General features: G+C 41.4%; 1 protein-coding gene across 2 annotated transcripts in view; it reads right to left on the reverse strand.

Annotated features, from left to right (window-relative positions):
• fgf11a (fibroblast growth factor 11a) overlaps positions 1–16198 on the reverse strand; it is a 102755-nt gene extending 86557 nt beyond the window's left edge. The window contains exon 1 of one of the 2 annotated variants that reach the window (XM_046065087.1): positions 16006–16198. In XM_046065087.1, the coding sequence (XP_045921043.1) occupies positions 16006–16198 (193 nt within the window). Of the gene's footprint in view, positions 1–16001 lie in introns of both variants that reach the window. The other variant, XM_046065086.1, reaches the window with a different exon arrangement.
• Between the last annotated feature and the right edge of the window lie 221 nt (positions 16199–16419).

Below are 16419 nucleotides of genomic sequence, written 5' to 3' on the forward strand. Positions count from 1 at the left end.
TGCCTCCATAGCTCTTTACTTTTGCTAAGTATTTTTTCAGCGACTCTTTTCTCCTTCCACCGTTCTATTCTTCCCTTCTCTCCTCCATCCTCCCCCTATCAGTCCATCTCTCTCCGCTGCTCCTGACCCTCTTACCTCCCTCCTAGCTTCCACCCACCCACCTCCTCTCGTCTTTATCCTTCTATCTCTCTATCACACCATCTCTCGCTCGCCTTTTTAGAGCCGCTTTTAGTTCTTGCTTCCTCTTCCCTATCTGTCCATCTCTCTCTGGCTTCCCAAGATATGTCTGTGTGCTCCCTCCTTCCTTCTTACCTTCCCACCCCCCTTTCGTCTCTATCCATCTGACTCACCAGCTCCTGCAGAGCTGTATCACTCCTTATAGACGCTTTCAGTCAAATCATGTAATGAATTAAAAACATTAAGACATCCAAAGCTAACACTGTGGGAGTCATTTCCCTTTTTTCTGCACAATTCCCCAATGAATACCTGTTCTAAAATTAAATTAGTTTGTTGCAAATCAACTTTTGAATAGTAGTTCAACTATTTTTGCTAACCAGTTAACCACTTCTAAACTAACTAAAATTGTATTATTTAGTAGTAGAATTAATAAAATATGGTCATGGTGAGACTGAATTAATCAATAACTAAATACTCTTATTAAAAACCATCAAAAATATTTAACTGTAATTTTACTTTACTGTACCTAGACAAAAATATTCACGCACACAGTACAGATAAATGCAACAACACACACATGCTCTTGCATGTGATTTCTAAATATTCACAGCAGCCTTTCAGCAGTGGTATGTACCCAAGATGCCATGTTGCAACCTGACACAGTGGCTGTCATTTTCAGTGAAATAATGCAAATAGCTCACCGTCCCCTTTGACAGTGTGAATGTTTGTGTGTGTGTGTGTGTGTGTGTGTGTGTGTGTGTGGTACAGTACGCTATGTATGGATACACATAAAGATCGGGACCAAACATTCTTCTCAGGAAAGCCTTGACAAGAATACACACTCTGTTGCTGGGCATTTGAAGTCTCCAGACCCAAATAGAGACGTCCTGATATCACAGCTGTTTCAAGTTAAAAACCCTCCAAAACTCTCTGGTTCAACAAGAGCTGACAAAAAGTCAATACCCTCCGCAGGCTCCCATTTTGTAAAAGAGACACAGGTCTGCAAAATCCCGACATGGCAAGCTGCAGCTAAAATAGACTTTTACCTGACTGCTGAAATACTCCAAACTGTCCAATTCATGCTGCTCAAAGCTGCACCTCAGAAGTGTAAATATGTGCAAAACTAGATATAACAGGACAACCTTCTCATTACAGTAATGTAAGATGATTAAAAACATAATCTAGCATGATATACTATCCTCATGTCTTTCTCTTTCCTAGACCTTCTGACCTGTGGCTTCCCACTTATGTCTTTATCTCTCCATCCTCCTCCTTCTCCTCTCTCTCTTGGTTACCACTAGCTAGAGGTCAGACTTCATTCTTTCCTTGTCTGCTCTAATCACACCATCTCCCAATTCACTTTTAGTCACAGAGAGGTGAGTGGGAGCTTCACTTCATTGCACACATTTCTTAAAAAATTGCCATGCGAAATATTTACATAAACACTCTTATTTTTAATAAAATCAGCCGTTTCCTTTTTTTTTTGCTATTACTTCCCCTTCTTGTAACTATAACTATAGAAAATGGAAAATATTTGTATAAATGGGCTTCTGTGGATTTGTTTTTTTATGTAAATCACAACGTCTCAAAGGGCTAAATGGAAATGGAAAATGGTGATGAAATTTAGTCGCAAAAGGACTGCTGCTTTGCTGATAGTGTGTGAGGAATATAAATGCATTTACATTTGCTTGAATAAAAATCACACAAACTGTATACTGTGTTTGATGGTTACAGTGGTAACGCAAAGAAACGTCCCACCCTGCTGTGAGATAACTCCACCTGTGCTATTGATGCGCCACACTTGTAGCCTAATGCCAATCAGACTGACTTGTCTCTTAATTAATTCAGCCTGCCTATGTGTTCTTATTAAGTCATTTCTGTTTTTAATTTTTTACAAAAATATGCCAATATAAAGAGTCGTGTCTGTATATTATTTACAACAACAACTGTACAGCTCTGTAAGTCTCATCCACACCCGAAGCTATTTTTGTGGCTATTTTTTTCACGGATGTACAGTAGAAAGCTAGCTGTGATTGGTCAATAGTTTCTCAATCACTAAACAAATCTTAGATGTCGGCAGCGATTCTGCAGTGTTGAACCATCGAATAGAGTATTATTTAGCACAAGAGCCGACAGAGCATGTCGACCACCGTAGCTTCTCCAACGCGCTTGGAAAAGGAGGGGGGAGAGGTGACTGATGGTGCATTCATGTGGAATAATCTAAAAACCTTTTTTCTCCTTAAATCTTTATTGTAAAATGAGAAAAAAGTGTACATGGGACATAAAGAAGTACACAGAGCGATATACAAATATATGAGAAGACACAACTAATAAAAACTTAACCAGGTGTAGTCTATATTATAAATGCATATTAAAAGAGAACCATATGTTGACAGTTTTCACAGCCTTTTGTTGTTTGATTTAGAAATTAAATTGATATGCTGTAACCTTATTGGGAAAAAGTAAAAAGTTAAGTTTTTTACTGCTGATTTTACGATTGCCATTAGAATTAATACATTTATTATAAAGTTCTTATTTTGTCCGAGGACCACGTGAATGCACAGTGAGCTGTTGTTTTCAATTTGCAACGTTCACCACTAGATGCCACTAAAACTATGCTTCTGAAACTACTGAAAGGGGCAGAAATATTGAGTGTAATTTTTAATTCATTGTAAAACCAACAAGTCCCCCAAACAACAAAATACATTTTGTCTATGCCCCCTAGAAGTGTTTTCTAATCTGATCAGCAGTACATCATTTGTTTTATGATTTGTAACACTACGGTCAAGGTTTGGTTAGGTTTAGGCATAAAAACAACTTGGTTAGGTTGAGGGAAAGATTAAGGTTTGGTTTAAGAACAGTATTTTGTTAATGTTAGGGAAACAGGGTTCAAATGATGTTACAATAATAAACCTTATGGAACAATCATGGTCATGGGTGTGAATGACTGGAGCTGTTTCAGTTGCAAGCAATAGATTGAGTAGATCTCTCGTCCCTCTCCCTCTATCTGTCAGTGGCGTGGTGCTAAGATGGCGTCCTGCCACAAAGTCATTGTTCTCAGGAGCCATCCTGCTGGATATGAACAGGCAGGGGAGTTTAGCTTGGGGACTTCAGCTGGAGTGGGGCAGGCAGCTCACAGGAGGATCACGAGCCGAGCCCACATATGTACAAGAGAATCAAACAAATCAAACACTTGGGATGTATATGAATATGAATCTATGATGGACCTGTCTAATTGGGATTCAGATCTCTTGTTCTCTGTCACATCCAATAACTGAGTAGCTCTACGTCCCTGTCGCCTTTTTTTTGTCCACTTCCAACTTTTAGCTGGGATCTGTGTGCCACCTTCAACATAAATACAGGAATATTTATTTTGACAGTGAAAAATATGTAATATATAAACTTTTTTTCAACAAATCCTGTAATGCTTCTATATAAAATGATGGGACTGGGTTTCACTCAAATATACTGCATCATACAGTAAGTACATTTAAAGCCCGATTAGAATCAGATCCTCTGCAATAAGACTTGTTGAAATGAGCCTTGATTTTAGAGTGTGACATGAATTTCTGCGATAAACTGAGTTGAATAAGTTTCATCATCTGGTTTCATTATAATGATTTAATGCTTCTGCCCTCCATCTCCACTGGTCCTTAAATGGATTACATGAAACACACTGAACATGAATACATATGTTAATATATCCATTTATGCATGGAACATGAATTAAAGGAGCGAGCGATAGATGTTGTGTAGATATGAGTCATCATGGTAGACCGGTTTGAATCTGTCTTGTGACCTCTGTGAATGTCAGCACCCAACCGCCGCTCTAAGCCGTCACTTCCCACTTTAAAACGTCTAATAAAGCTGAAATGGTTTTAAAATAATGATGATAAATATCTGTGAATGGCTGTCCTTCATGGCCCAACGGCCTTAAGGGGCTTGCAACGTCTCAATTTGCAAAGATTTCAGGCGGTTCTCCCCTCCCCTCTGTCTCTCTTCTGCCCTATAGCTGCCTGATGCTGGTGTGATTCACATATCCAGCATGTAATAGTGAGCTCCATGATTTAACATAAATGGACAGAAATTATTTTAACTGACTGCCAGCCAACATACATAACTTTCTTCTTGAGGATAAGTATGATTTAGTCCCAGTCTCTCTCAACATCTGTCATCTTCTGTTACAAGCAAGGGACCAGTAAATACGCACATTATAACTAACACTGTCAAATCATGACAAAAAATTATCTTAAATATATATCTGGGTCAAAGGCAAGACGTGTAAATTTGGTGTCCGAAGGCCATGCATTTAACATAAAAAGAATAATATGTATAAATATAATATTGCATCACTCAACTCTGAAGCTGATGATACACGGGGGGGGGGGGCAGCTGGGGAGGGGGATTATCAGTGTATCATCAGCTTTACCCTTATGTTGACCCAAAAATATTTGTGTTGCAAACTATTACATTAAGGAAGTTATTGAGCTCTAAAGTGTCAAAATGTTGTTTAGTGTATCTGTCCGGATTAAAATTATAACAGCAAAAGTGTTTTTAAAATGTAGAAATTCATCCTAAAACTGTTAATGAACACCCATGACATACTGGTGTTGGTGTTTACAGCAACATATAAAATAATAGGCAAAATGTAAAAATTTAAAACGAAGACCCATTGAAAACCCTCTATCTATGGGCTGATGTGAGTAAATCTCCTTGAAATTCACAAACAATTATGGATTAAAATGGATTGTAAATTATATTAGTTAATAGCTACTTCACATTTAGAGCATCCAGTATAGAGGGTTCAGTTAGCCTGCACATTTTAAACATCTTGTTCAGAGTTTTATAACTTAAAAACACTGTTAAAATAAGCTCAAGTTATCACATTGAGACTATCACATTGGCTAAAATAGGCCACAGTCATCTTGAATGCACCAATTAAAATGCACATGCAGTGTCAACTAGTAAGTGTCGTAAAATCAACCGGGATTGAAATCTATTGTCAGTATTTAGTCCAATGTTAATTAAGTCTTATTTTTATGATGAGAGCCAAAAGAGAGATCATTTTATATTTTTTGACAATAATGAAACTTGATGTTAACTGAGTTAATGTTTCATGATATTTTTTCATAAATGTATTAAACACATTGAACAGCGCTGAATATTCAGCTTTCCATTTTTTTTACTTGTCTAATTAGTCTAATTATATTAAGAGTCAAGGTTAGACTTAATGAATGGCTAAGAGGGCTTTCTATCTCTGTCTGTCTCTATCTTTCTGTCCCTCCTTCACTGTAGAACGAGAGTCTAATTGCATGATGGATCATTTAATGGCAAGCCCCAGTTTTAGAGGAAACCCTCTTCTCACCTGCACGCAAAATCAAACATAGACATTTCTAGAGTATATGTACTGTACAAATGTGCATGTCTCTGTGTTTCTTTGTTTCCGTTTGTGTGTTTATGTGTGTGTGTGTGTGTGTGTGTGTGTGTGTGTGTTTATGTGTGTGTGTGTGTGTGTGTGTGTGTGTGTGTGTGTGCCAGGTTGCACTCTGGCTTATCTCCAACTTACAGGTTGATTGATGGTACATTTAAGTGAAGGACGCGTCACGCACCTGTGCTTGTGTACCACAGAGGAACAACACACAGGTAGACAGGGTGCTGCTATCAGCAAGGTGCCCCCCACCCACCCAACCGTAAACACACTTGGGAATTTACAGTGAATCCGACTTGTTCAAAGGGAGCAAACAGATGCCAAATCCCTACCCAAAGAACACATGTATGTGCCATAGGTCCTGAGTCAACATCTAAACATGTGCTTCTGAAAGCACATGCCGTGCCTACAGGGGGTTGAAACAGTAAAGATCACACCCTGTGTGCTCCGTGTCCCCTTGTATCATCACTGTGTGTGCTTTTAGTGTGAACAAGTGAGCAACTGCAAATGTAAACTGCATGCCTGTCTGTGTGATTTGCCACATTTCTCTTCAAAACAATGCAGCAGTGTTTGCATTTGTATACAAAGATTGCATGCATGCACATTGTGTGAATGCCTGAAATGTTACATATGTTCACGCAGTAACCACGAATTATCTCTCTCTGGCATGAAACACTTGCTCTGATGCCTGTCTGTTGACACACGCCGGTTACATTATTCAGTGTTATTCATGTACTGACTTGGTAACAGCACTTGCAAATGCAAGTAACTAAATGCAGCATGCATGGAGGAAAGAGAGAAATACAGGAAGTGGAAGAATTTTAGAGAGGTGATGACAGACACAAGAGATAACCTGAAAAAGAAAACTGTGAAAACAAGTTTTAATTCTCACCAAAAATCTGGTCCCACTGGCTGGATCCTGGGATTTTTGACGTGTGTGCTTGTGTGCGTGTGTCTGTGTTTGTTCATCAAACCACCAAAAAAGCTGCGTGAGACTGATTTTCCTTCAGATCAGCACTATCAAACGGACATTTACAGCCAAACCATTTCGAGGAGGATATGCTGAAAAACAGAAGATCAAATGATGTATGGTTGCAATGAACATAATCATAATAATTAATTATCCACAGTTCTGTTTTTGAAATGAAATGTCTTGTAAAGGAATTCCAGGAATCCCGGGGGTTTAATCCATCCATGAAAGATCTATTTAAGGGGGAGTCTAGCCATTTGGTCACATTGCCACATGTTGAAAGGAATGGTCCTGAAATTATCTATGTGTCACAAAGTCCAATTTGAAACTTATATTAATCTACAAAAGTGGGGCACTTCATCAAAATAGAAAAATAAACTGCCATGAGGATTGGGTTTCATTTGGCCACGTTTTGAGATATTTGTCACAGACATTTCTGCCTCATCATCATTGTCATCATCATCATTGTCATCATCATCATGTGTTTTTATAGAAATGATCTCTGTATTACCCTGGATACACACAGATCTCACTGGGAAAAGTTATTCACTTTTTTACATAGAACCCTTGTAAGAAATTTTCCCTCTGAAAACCTATGAGGCAAGTGAGAAAAGTTTCCTTGTAATTTGTGTGAAATAGCCCTTTAAAATATTATATAGATTCTTGATTAAAATTTTTTTAAAGCAAAAACAAAAGTAGCTCAAAAACTACAACGGACTAGCAAGTCGTGCTCAAGTGTTGTGTAAAGAAAATACATTGTGTGAATTTCAGTGATTTAATAAACAAGCCTGGCAGGTTTAGACTCATTAAAACTAACAAACCTTCCAGTTTATAGCTGCCAGAAGCTAATGATCGTCTATTACTTTCCATACTGTGGGCTAAATAATTAGCATACTACTGGAGACTCGGAATTTCTGCTTTATATTATCTTCTCTATCCCCTAAATTAGAAGTAAAGTTGAATTTTTATGACATTTCAATAACACAATAATAAGTTGCTTGCATTACAGTGTAAGACTCCTTTTTAGGTTACATTTTCAATAACAGACAGAGAGACAGACAAATGTGAGGACAGGGGCCGTGCTGCTGTATGCTGATCTGTCGGTCCACAGCACCTGTCAGTAAATCCTACACCCCCCCCTGGGTGCCACAGTCTCTGTGATCAAAGTAAATTAACCCGTAATCAGATACAGACGCAAGCAGGAAAGCATGCACACACAGACTTTTCCCTGAAGGCCGGTTTATTCTCGCCATCACTCGACAGCAGGTTTTAGGTGATGTGTGTGTGAGAGTGAGGGGTAAACACACACACACAGACACACACACGACAAAAATGACATATGATTTAATGAGTTTTCTTTTAGACAGTGTCACTTCGGTCAGGGACACAGTGGTTGAGCTGAGAGAGAGATCAGACTCTCCATGCATGACCAGGACGTGTGTGTGTGTGTGTGTGTGTGTGTGTGTTTTCAATGGCGTTGTCTATGTCTTGTTCGGGATCTAGCCAGAAGGCTTTCATGCTGACTGTGTATTCCCATGGTTGTGTGTCTGTTTGTGTGTGTGTGTTTGTCCTGTATCCCTATACTTGCATCTCCATGTGACACACACCGCAGCTCAAGCACACAAACCATGCGGCAAATTGATTACATATAAAATGCTAATGCTGGCTTTATTGTCCTCAGCATGTTGATATTGCAGTTTAACTATAGGTATTGATTAAAGGGGCAGTGCGCTGTTTCTGTGGGGTTTTTTTGACATTGAGATAAGGAAGGTTATATTGGTGGTGTTGGTGGGGGGGGGGCACAAGATGCTGACTCTACGCTCGCCGGCCATTTGTTACTTGGGCTCTCAAGACAGTGAATCCCAGCGGAGTGGAAATCTGACGGAAAATAAGATGATGAGAGCTGGTGTAGATTATTTGCATGCATGCAGACATGCTTCACTGTAGCTGTGTGTGCACAAGGGACGATCTCAGCTGGAGGTCATTTGAAGAGCAATGTTGCCAGATCTTAAACCCCCTCGCCGTCCTCGCCCCGCTCTCATTACACTTTGGTGTTCTCAATGCCATGCTGTGCCGTGCCGTTCCGGGCCAAGAATGCGCCCTGTTGAGTCCAAGCAGCTCACCTCATTCCTACCAGGGCAGCGCGGCCTTAATAAACCCAGCATGTCCTCACTCACAGAGCTCAGACACCTGGAACACACACACCCACACTGAAATACAGCAGACAATACACACACACACACAGGCAAATGCAGCAGAAATATTCTATTTTCTCTGATAATGATGATTGATGCCCATCCAAAGACACTCCGCGGCAAAACAAATGGTGGTCGGCTCCATAAATCAATTGGTTGGGACGGGCGGCACTGAAAGCACTCATTGATCATCACACAGTTCAAATGTTAGCATCTTCAAATCATTTATTCATACACAACATCTGCCGCACAGGCAGAGAGAGAGTGCGGAACCAAAACAACAGAGGCCATCGGCTGCCTGATAATGCACAGTGAGCACAGTGAGCACAGTGAGCACGTGGCAATATTTTTTTGGGGGTGGTGGGGGGAATGAGCAAAAGATGTGGGAGCCTGCACAATTCAAAATGTCTTTTAACATGTTCAATAAAGAGTTTTAGACACGAAATATAAAAGGAGTTCTTGGTGCTACATGAGAAAAAGATGATTTCCATCAGGACAGTAGTTAAAATTGTCTCCATTTTGTCCAAAAAAAATTTCTGAACGATGTTACAGTATATTTATGGCTGCCAGGGGACGCCACAGAAAGTGGGCAGTATGGGGTCAGAGTGGGAGCGGAGCAGAGGTGTGACATGACAACACGTGAGACATCATTATGTGTAGTCTGGTGGACCTCCACACTGAGAATATAAATAAAAAAAGAAACAATGGCGTGATGAAGCAACATTACCAACAAATGCCCGCTGGCTTGCAACAGGTTAATTTACTGTGTTTCACTGTACAGCTGTTTGTCTCTGCAACTTGTAACTCTTTGAACTCTGAGCTGATACTGCTTTACATTATTCCTTAGCTAGCAGCTAGTGTGTTAGGTACTGTACACTTTCATGGATAGTTTTACAAAAGGAAATGATTTAAACTCTGTATATGAAAGGATAATGTGAGGAATAATGAGAGGAGGATGTTAGTGTTCCAAGGATATTAATGCCATATTGATGGGTCTGTTTGTAGTTAGGATGAATATGTTTTTAATTTTTTCCTCAGGCTTCACATCATGCTTTGAGTGATGTAAAAAGGAGCTGAGGATTCAGTGTGGACCATTTTAGTCCTTTTTTTGCCCTGAAGATGGCACGGTTTGAGTATTTTGGGTTTTGAACTTCCTGTTTTGTAAGTAATCTGCCTCTAGTGTCCTTGGGTTGCTACGCTTCCTGTCTGTCCTGATTGCCTAATGTTTCTCACCTGTATAATCACCCTGCCTGCTTGTGTATGTGTGTTTATAGTCTATGTTTCCTCCCTGGTCTTTGTCACCTCGTCTTCTTATGTTGTCAAGGGTCTCTGCCTGTTGCCAGATATTTCTGTCGTGTTTAGGATTTACTATTGGATTACTGAGCACCGCGGAAAGTCATGCTGTCTTGTGTTGTGCAGATACTGTACATTTTTATACATTTTGAACATTATATTATCTCACATTACACTACTTTTTGCACAGCCACAAATGTATGACTAATACACTCACACTCTACAGATCAATGAACCATTCTCAATGTGGGTGAGACAACAAGACTGCAGGGTCCTCAAAAGTGTTGACTATAAAAGAGAAATGCGGCATTACTTTGTGCAAATCTACTATATGGAGCAGTAGATGGCTGGAAGATGCGGACAGCATGGTGTGACTGTTCTGCTGCGGACTTCAGTTTCATTTATCTCCCAGCACAGTCTCAAGAAAACAGTAGCCACAACATGTAAAATTCCACTTCAGTAATATTCAATTAAACTCATTACAGTTTATAACAGGACTGCGGCTATGTGGAGAAATACATGCCGAATGGAACAGCTAAAACTGCAACGTGGCGGGCCATGGTTTCTGAAATCCATCGATCATCTACCTGATCGTTCAGCAAATGAATCAGGTGTTGCCACCCTCCTCAAACAGAGCATCAGACGCCAATCAATCTGGCAGAAATTCAGATGAGTCTAAAACCTGAAGTCAGGGTTAAAAACAGGCTTAATCTGTCTCCAATGTGGTGTTAATGCATTAATAACACAGCAGTTTACTTAGCATTTCTTTTTTCGTCGGATTTTTAAGTAAAACATAATAATCAGATTCACAATGTGTTGTGTTATTTGTTAGATTAATATAAAAGTATGTAAATAGCATTCACATAGACTTCATGTGTATCCCTAACTGAAAACAGTAAACAAATAAACTCCAAATCCAAATGATTAGAGTTCCATACATTAGACATGCATCACCCTTATCCATTAACAATAGTACCAGGGTTTCGTAACACGGCACCCCCAACATCTCTGCGTTTTGTAGCACCCAGTGAGTGATGATTAGACACAGTGGGAAAATACAGCAAACCTTTTTGGCAACATTGTTTAACTTAAACATGCCAATAAAGCATATTGAAGAGAGAGAGAGAGTGAGAGAGACATTTGAAGAAAACTAGATGTCCTTGAGAAGAGAAGTGAGCGGTGTGGAGGGGGGACGGGGCGATTGAGACTGTGGGAGAAAGGGAGGTGAGAGAGAGGGATTGATAGGAAGTAAGAGAGAGTGAGAAAGCTGACAGAGAGAGCGAGAGGGAGAGGGAGAGAGCGAAATATAGTCCTTCCTGGTGTAGCCCGTCCAGAGTGTCTCGTCTATGAGGCAGTAAATCGCCCCAGTCAATGTGTGCTCTCCAAACGCTGCCTCACATTATTGATAAATCAGTGTGTGTTAATGAAAGGCGCTGGTGTGGCCTGATGAATCACGGCATAACAATGAGCCTCACACACACACACACACACACACAGAAGAACACATAATCTACTGTCATTTGTCGGCGACACAAACATGCACATATTTTCTCCCTCTCCTGCACACACACACACACACACACACACTCGCACAAACTAATTTGCAGTAGCTGGATGAACACTTGGCCCCGTGCTGCAGTAAGAACTCCGAGTGTTATTCTATCCTGTTAACAGAAGAGAGGAGGGCTTCCACAGCAGCAACACAAGCTATTTTGGTTTCGCTTTGATATCCAATAGGCGGCTTAACATCCTCATTAGATCATATCAGCCCCCCCACACGCGCACACACACCGCACACAAATACACACAAACACACGCAAAGCCAGGGCAAAATTATCTCTCTCCCACACTCCCTACCTAAATTACCATGACATCTCATCATTTGTTTGTGTTTGTGTGCTGATTTATTAGTTTATGTGAATGTGTGTATTTGTATTTATGTCAGTGTGTGTTTGTAATTATTGATATGTGTACTTGAGGATGTGTGCACTTGAAAGTGTGTGTGTCCTCTAACGCTAGTTTGCTTGTGTGTGTGTGTGTGTGTGTGTGTGTGTGTGCAGGGCGAGCTGACCTTGTTATAAGCTGAGTGGGCTGTAGTGCTCGGGCGTCATTAGTATGGGTTAGGTGAGGGTTAGAGGGTGTGTGCCTGTGTGTAGAGGTGAGGGGGTGACCGAGTAGGGGAGAGGTGCTGGATGACAGCGTAAGGGGGGAAAGGTATGTGGGTCAGCCCGGGGCACAAGTCGCTCCCCCGCAGCCAGATAGCGAATGTTTGAGGACACACGCGTTGGTTCTTAAGTACAACTCCTCCTGTCCTACAATAGCCTCAAATGGCCTTCAACAGCACAAAGTGAACCTGGACTATCCGGTCACAGGGCAGTGACGCATAAGCAGTGTTAGATGCATGATAGCATCTACACACACATAGGCCTACTCACACACACACAGAAACACTGCATATTTAAGACGCCATTAGTTTACCTGTGCAAGTGCTTCTCATCTAACTTATTATTTCTGATATTTTGTCTTTTTAGCAAGAGGGTTGATATTTAAGAAAAGCCCCCAACTGGACTCGAAGCAAGTGGAGGGGTGGAGGGGTGAGCTGCTTCTACACCAGATGAAGCAAAATGTATTGCAAATTCAAAGTGTATTCGACTTACAACTTTTCCACCTGAGCCTTAAAAAGGTCTTCCAATAATTCTGAATAGTTATTCTTTCTTTTTTTTCTGAAAATGCACAGCTGCATGGAAACATACCCAATTGTTAAGTCGTTTCTAATCAGGCCTGCTGGGAGACGATAGAACATGCAAACAGTTACCAGTGAAAGAGACTTCAGTCGAAACAAGTAGAAGCTATCACTGATATTCATAACATCTAAGAGTACAAATAAGAGTGGTATTACTCCAAACAAGGGCAGAGGCAATGGTACATGATGTTGGCAGCATTAGGAGGCTTGCAAATGAATGAGATAGCACACATCAGATGGTATGTTTTAGCAGCTGTTTCCTGACACGTGTAGCTGTTCCTGATGATGATTTTAAAGTAAAACCAAACGCTAAAAAGAACTGTACTCTGATATGCAGAGGCTAGTTTAGTAAGTGAACAAAACACAAAATAATAAAACCACAGGACAGATTATTGTACAGCTGATGCTTTTGTGATGTTTCACCACTAACCCACAAAGTTGCCCATTCCCCACTGGTTTGGGGCACAGTACTTTCCACATTACGTAACCTGAGGGTGATCATATTGCTTTGGTGCAGCTGAGTGTTTCTCTGCCTGCCTGGAAACAACAGCAAGCAAATTACTGACTTGGGCGTGACTGTGTTGTTGTATATGTCTTTCGACATTTAACCTAGGTGGAAACATTGTAATGATCATAAAGGGCTGCATCAATAATACTGACATGCTGCTTATGTGAAGTATCACAGTGCAAACGAGGCGTTCGTCTTGCATTATAAATTAAAAGCCCATACAAGTAGTGATGCTGTAATACGTCATACCAGTATCCGCTGTCTGTAGTGAAAACTGGGTGGATTTTTTATTTATATGCCTCAGGTAGTTCCTAGAATCTTATCGTCCCTGAGTGCATAGGAGAAATGAAAACTGAGATTCTGTGCTTGACAAAAGTCTACAGAAGCCAAGAGAGAGTAACCAGAGCCAAAGGAAGCCAATGTGACAGTGGAAGCCATCAGAAAACAATGGGAACCAACCAAAAGACAATGCAAGAGACTATAAGCCACAAGATGCAGAATAAGCCAATAGCAGCCATGTGATGCCAGTGAAAACAATGGAAGCCAGTTGGAGGCAAAGTGAACGCAAGCTGTAAGCAGGCTGCTCTGAAGTCCTGCCAGGAGGTGGAAGAGGATGAGGAAGAGGACGAGGAAGAGGAGGAGGAAGAGGAGGAGGAAAAGGAGGAGGTGGAGGCTACAGCTCGGGAATATTCCAGTCATTTATTCCTGGCCAGGGGTCAACTGTGGCCTCGGGCTGAAGCTCAGAGAAGGAGGGAGAAAGTTACACATGATGAGAATCCACACTCACAAACACCAGCTAGCGCACACACTCATTGTCAGGGGCCAGCAGTGTCCTCTATACGTTGAACACACCCACACGTAGAGACTCCATGAGAGAATGACAAAGACGCACACTGCCACGCTCGGTACTTAATGCAGACCCCTTGAAAATCACAACCTGAAACTGTGAAGACGGTAATGCGTCTCTGATCACAGTCTCCATACCTCGTCCCCATGATTACCATAATAAATCCATAAGAGTGTCGGAAGCACTGAAGCCATTAGGATGGAAATGGTTTCAAACAATGGGCATGGTGCACGTGTGGCCTTTTCCCAAAGAGCTGTCACTGCCACGACCTGTCCAACATATTTTACAACCGTAATTACAATATAGAGAGCGGCCGCCTCTATGGCAGATGCTGCTTCCCACGTTAGAGGTTCCACCACGTAATTATCATGATGAACTTGGCACACTGGGGTAATAAATATCACAGAACACACACACACACACACACACACACACACACACACTTACGCTTGCATGGGGCGGAAAAGGACTCACACATACCTTACGTGGAAGTGCAGGACAGTAGGTGAGGGGAAAGACACACACAGCCATGCAGACTGATGAGGTGGGGACAAACTTATCCAGGGAAGACATGCATGACGATACACACACATACTGTTGTACAGAGGGAGACAAGATCTGTGTCAAATGTAGTACAGTGCTTAACTTAACAGTGAGAAAGTAGACAGAGGAATAGATCCAATGTGACTTTCATACAAAGACTAAAACAAGAAAAAAAGAATTTAACTTTTTAAGATAATATTTCAAGTCAAAAGCAAAAACCAAACTGGCCAAAAAAGAAACAAACTCAAACATGACTTCTGAAATAAGACAAATGGGTAATATACCTTTAAAAGCTATAATTGCTAAGACTAAAGATTAATGATATATAATTATTTAAACTGCTATTATTATACATAAAAACTAACCATGGCACCAAAGTGGTCTGGCCTACAGAAGTACATCTGTTTGTGGACAAACGGCCAGCTCCACTGGTGTGTGAGCGTGTTTTACTGCTCGCTTCTGCCTCTCCTTATAATTTAATGATGTATTTACAAAAATACCCAAAAGGTTTCACCAAGACCCCAGAACCTCCGAAGAGCCATATTATTGTAATTGTAAGTATTGTAATCATTAAGATACAGTATAGAGTTTGGATCTGTATACAGTATAGATACAGTATACAGAAGCATTATTCTCAATTTATCTTTGACTCGTTATGTCAAAAACCATCACCACACACAGCACAGACACACTCATCGCAGAAAGTGTCTTATTTAGCTTCATTGAATCATTTTGCAATTACATATACCATGCAAAGACACAAAACAAATTAGGCCAGGTTTCACTTGCCTGGAGGGGAGCACAGGGACAGTAATGGCCCCCAGAATTGCAAATGAGGCGCCTCTTGACATTTTTATATCACAGTAAATCACCGTGTGTACGAGCCAGTCCATTGTGTGTTTGCAGATTACCAGCGTGTGTGTGGACGTGTTTACATGCACCTCAAGAACCTCGTCAGAGGCACAAATCTATGTGTATTAAGCTGGAATTTACTCTGTCCATTTCCTGTACTACCCTAAATACAGAACATGTTGTGTACAGCTACCAGGAAGATGGGCTGGGATGTTTCCCAGATTCCGATTAAGTCCTGAACTGGAAATTACAGGCTGGGGATGTTCTCTATTGAAGCTTGACAGCTGAGGATTAATCTGTAGTCTGGCACATCAACTATCAAAATCCAGTTATTCAGTACAGGCAGAAAATGGAGCAAAGAAGAAGAGAAGACGGACAGGGTGTAGGAAGGAAGGAAGGAAGAAACTGGAAGAAATGAGATTTTAATAAGAAGGCCTAACAGAACTCACCTGGTCTTTTTTCCATTTTTCTCCCTCGACTGCCACATAGTCGAACCTTTGATATTAATATGAGGATTTGCTTCTGGCAGAGTGACTTGTTGCTCTTTGGGCAGGGCTTGCGCTTGCTGGCGATCTGCCGGTTTGCCTGGGGGTCCTTGACCTCCCTGCGCTGGCGAATGAGGGAGCTGGCGAGAGCGGCCATCTTCCCAGCGCTGACCCTGCCGCCGCCTCACCAGCCTCTGGCGGCTCGGTGGCGCCCAGGTGTCGGGGGGTACCGTGGGCCACCCCCCTGCCCGCTCACCCAGGGCGACGGAGCACCGCTGAGGGAGGGGTGCAGAGCGGAGGAGGGAGCTTCTTAAGGATGGACCAAAGCAACGGGGGACAAAGGCAAAAAAGAGAAGAAGGGAAGAAGAGGAGGAGGTG

The sequence above is a fragment of the Micropterus dolomieu genome, linkage group LG12 (assembly GCF_021292245.1).
Source record: "Micropterus dolomieu isolate WLL.071019.BEF.003 ecotype Adirondacks linkage group LG12, ASM2129224v1, whole genome shotgun sequence".
Classification (NCBI taxonomy): domain Eukaryota; kingdom Metazoa; phylum Chordata; class Actinopteri; order Centrarchiformes; family Centrarchidae; genus Micropterus; species Micropterus dolomieu.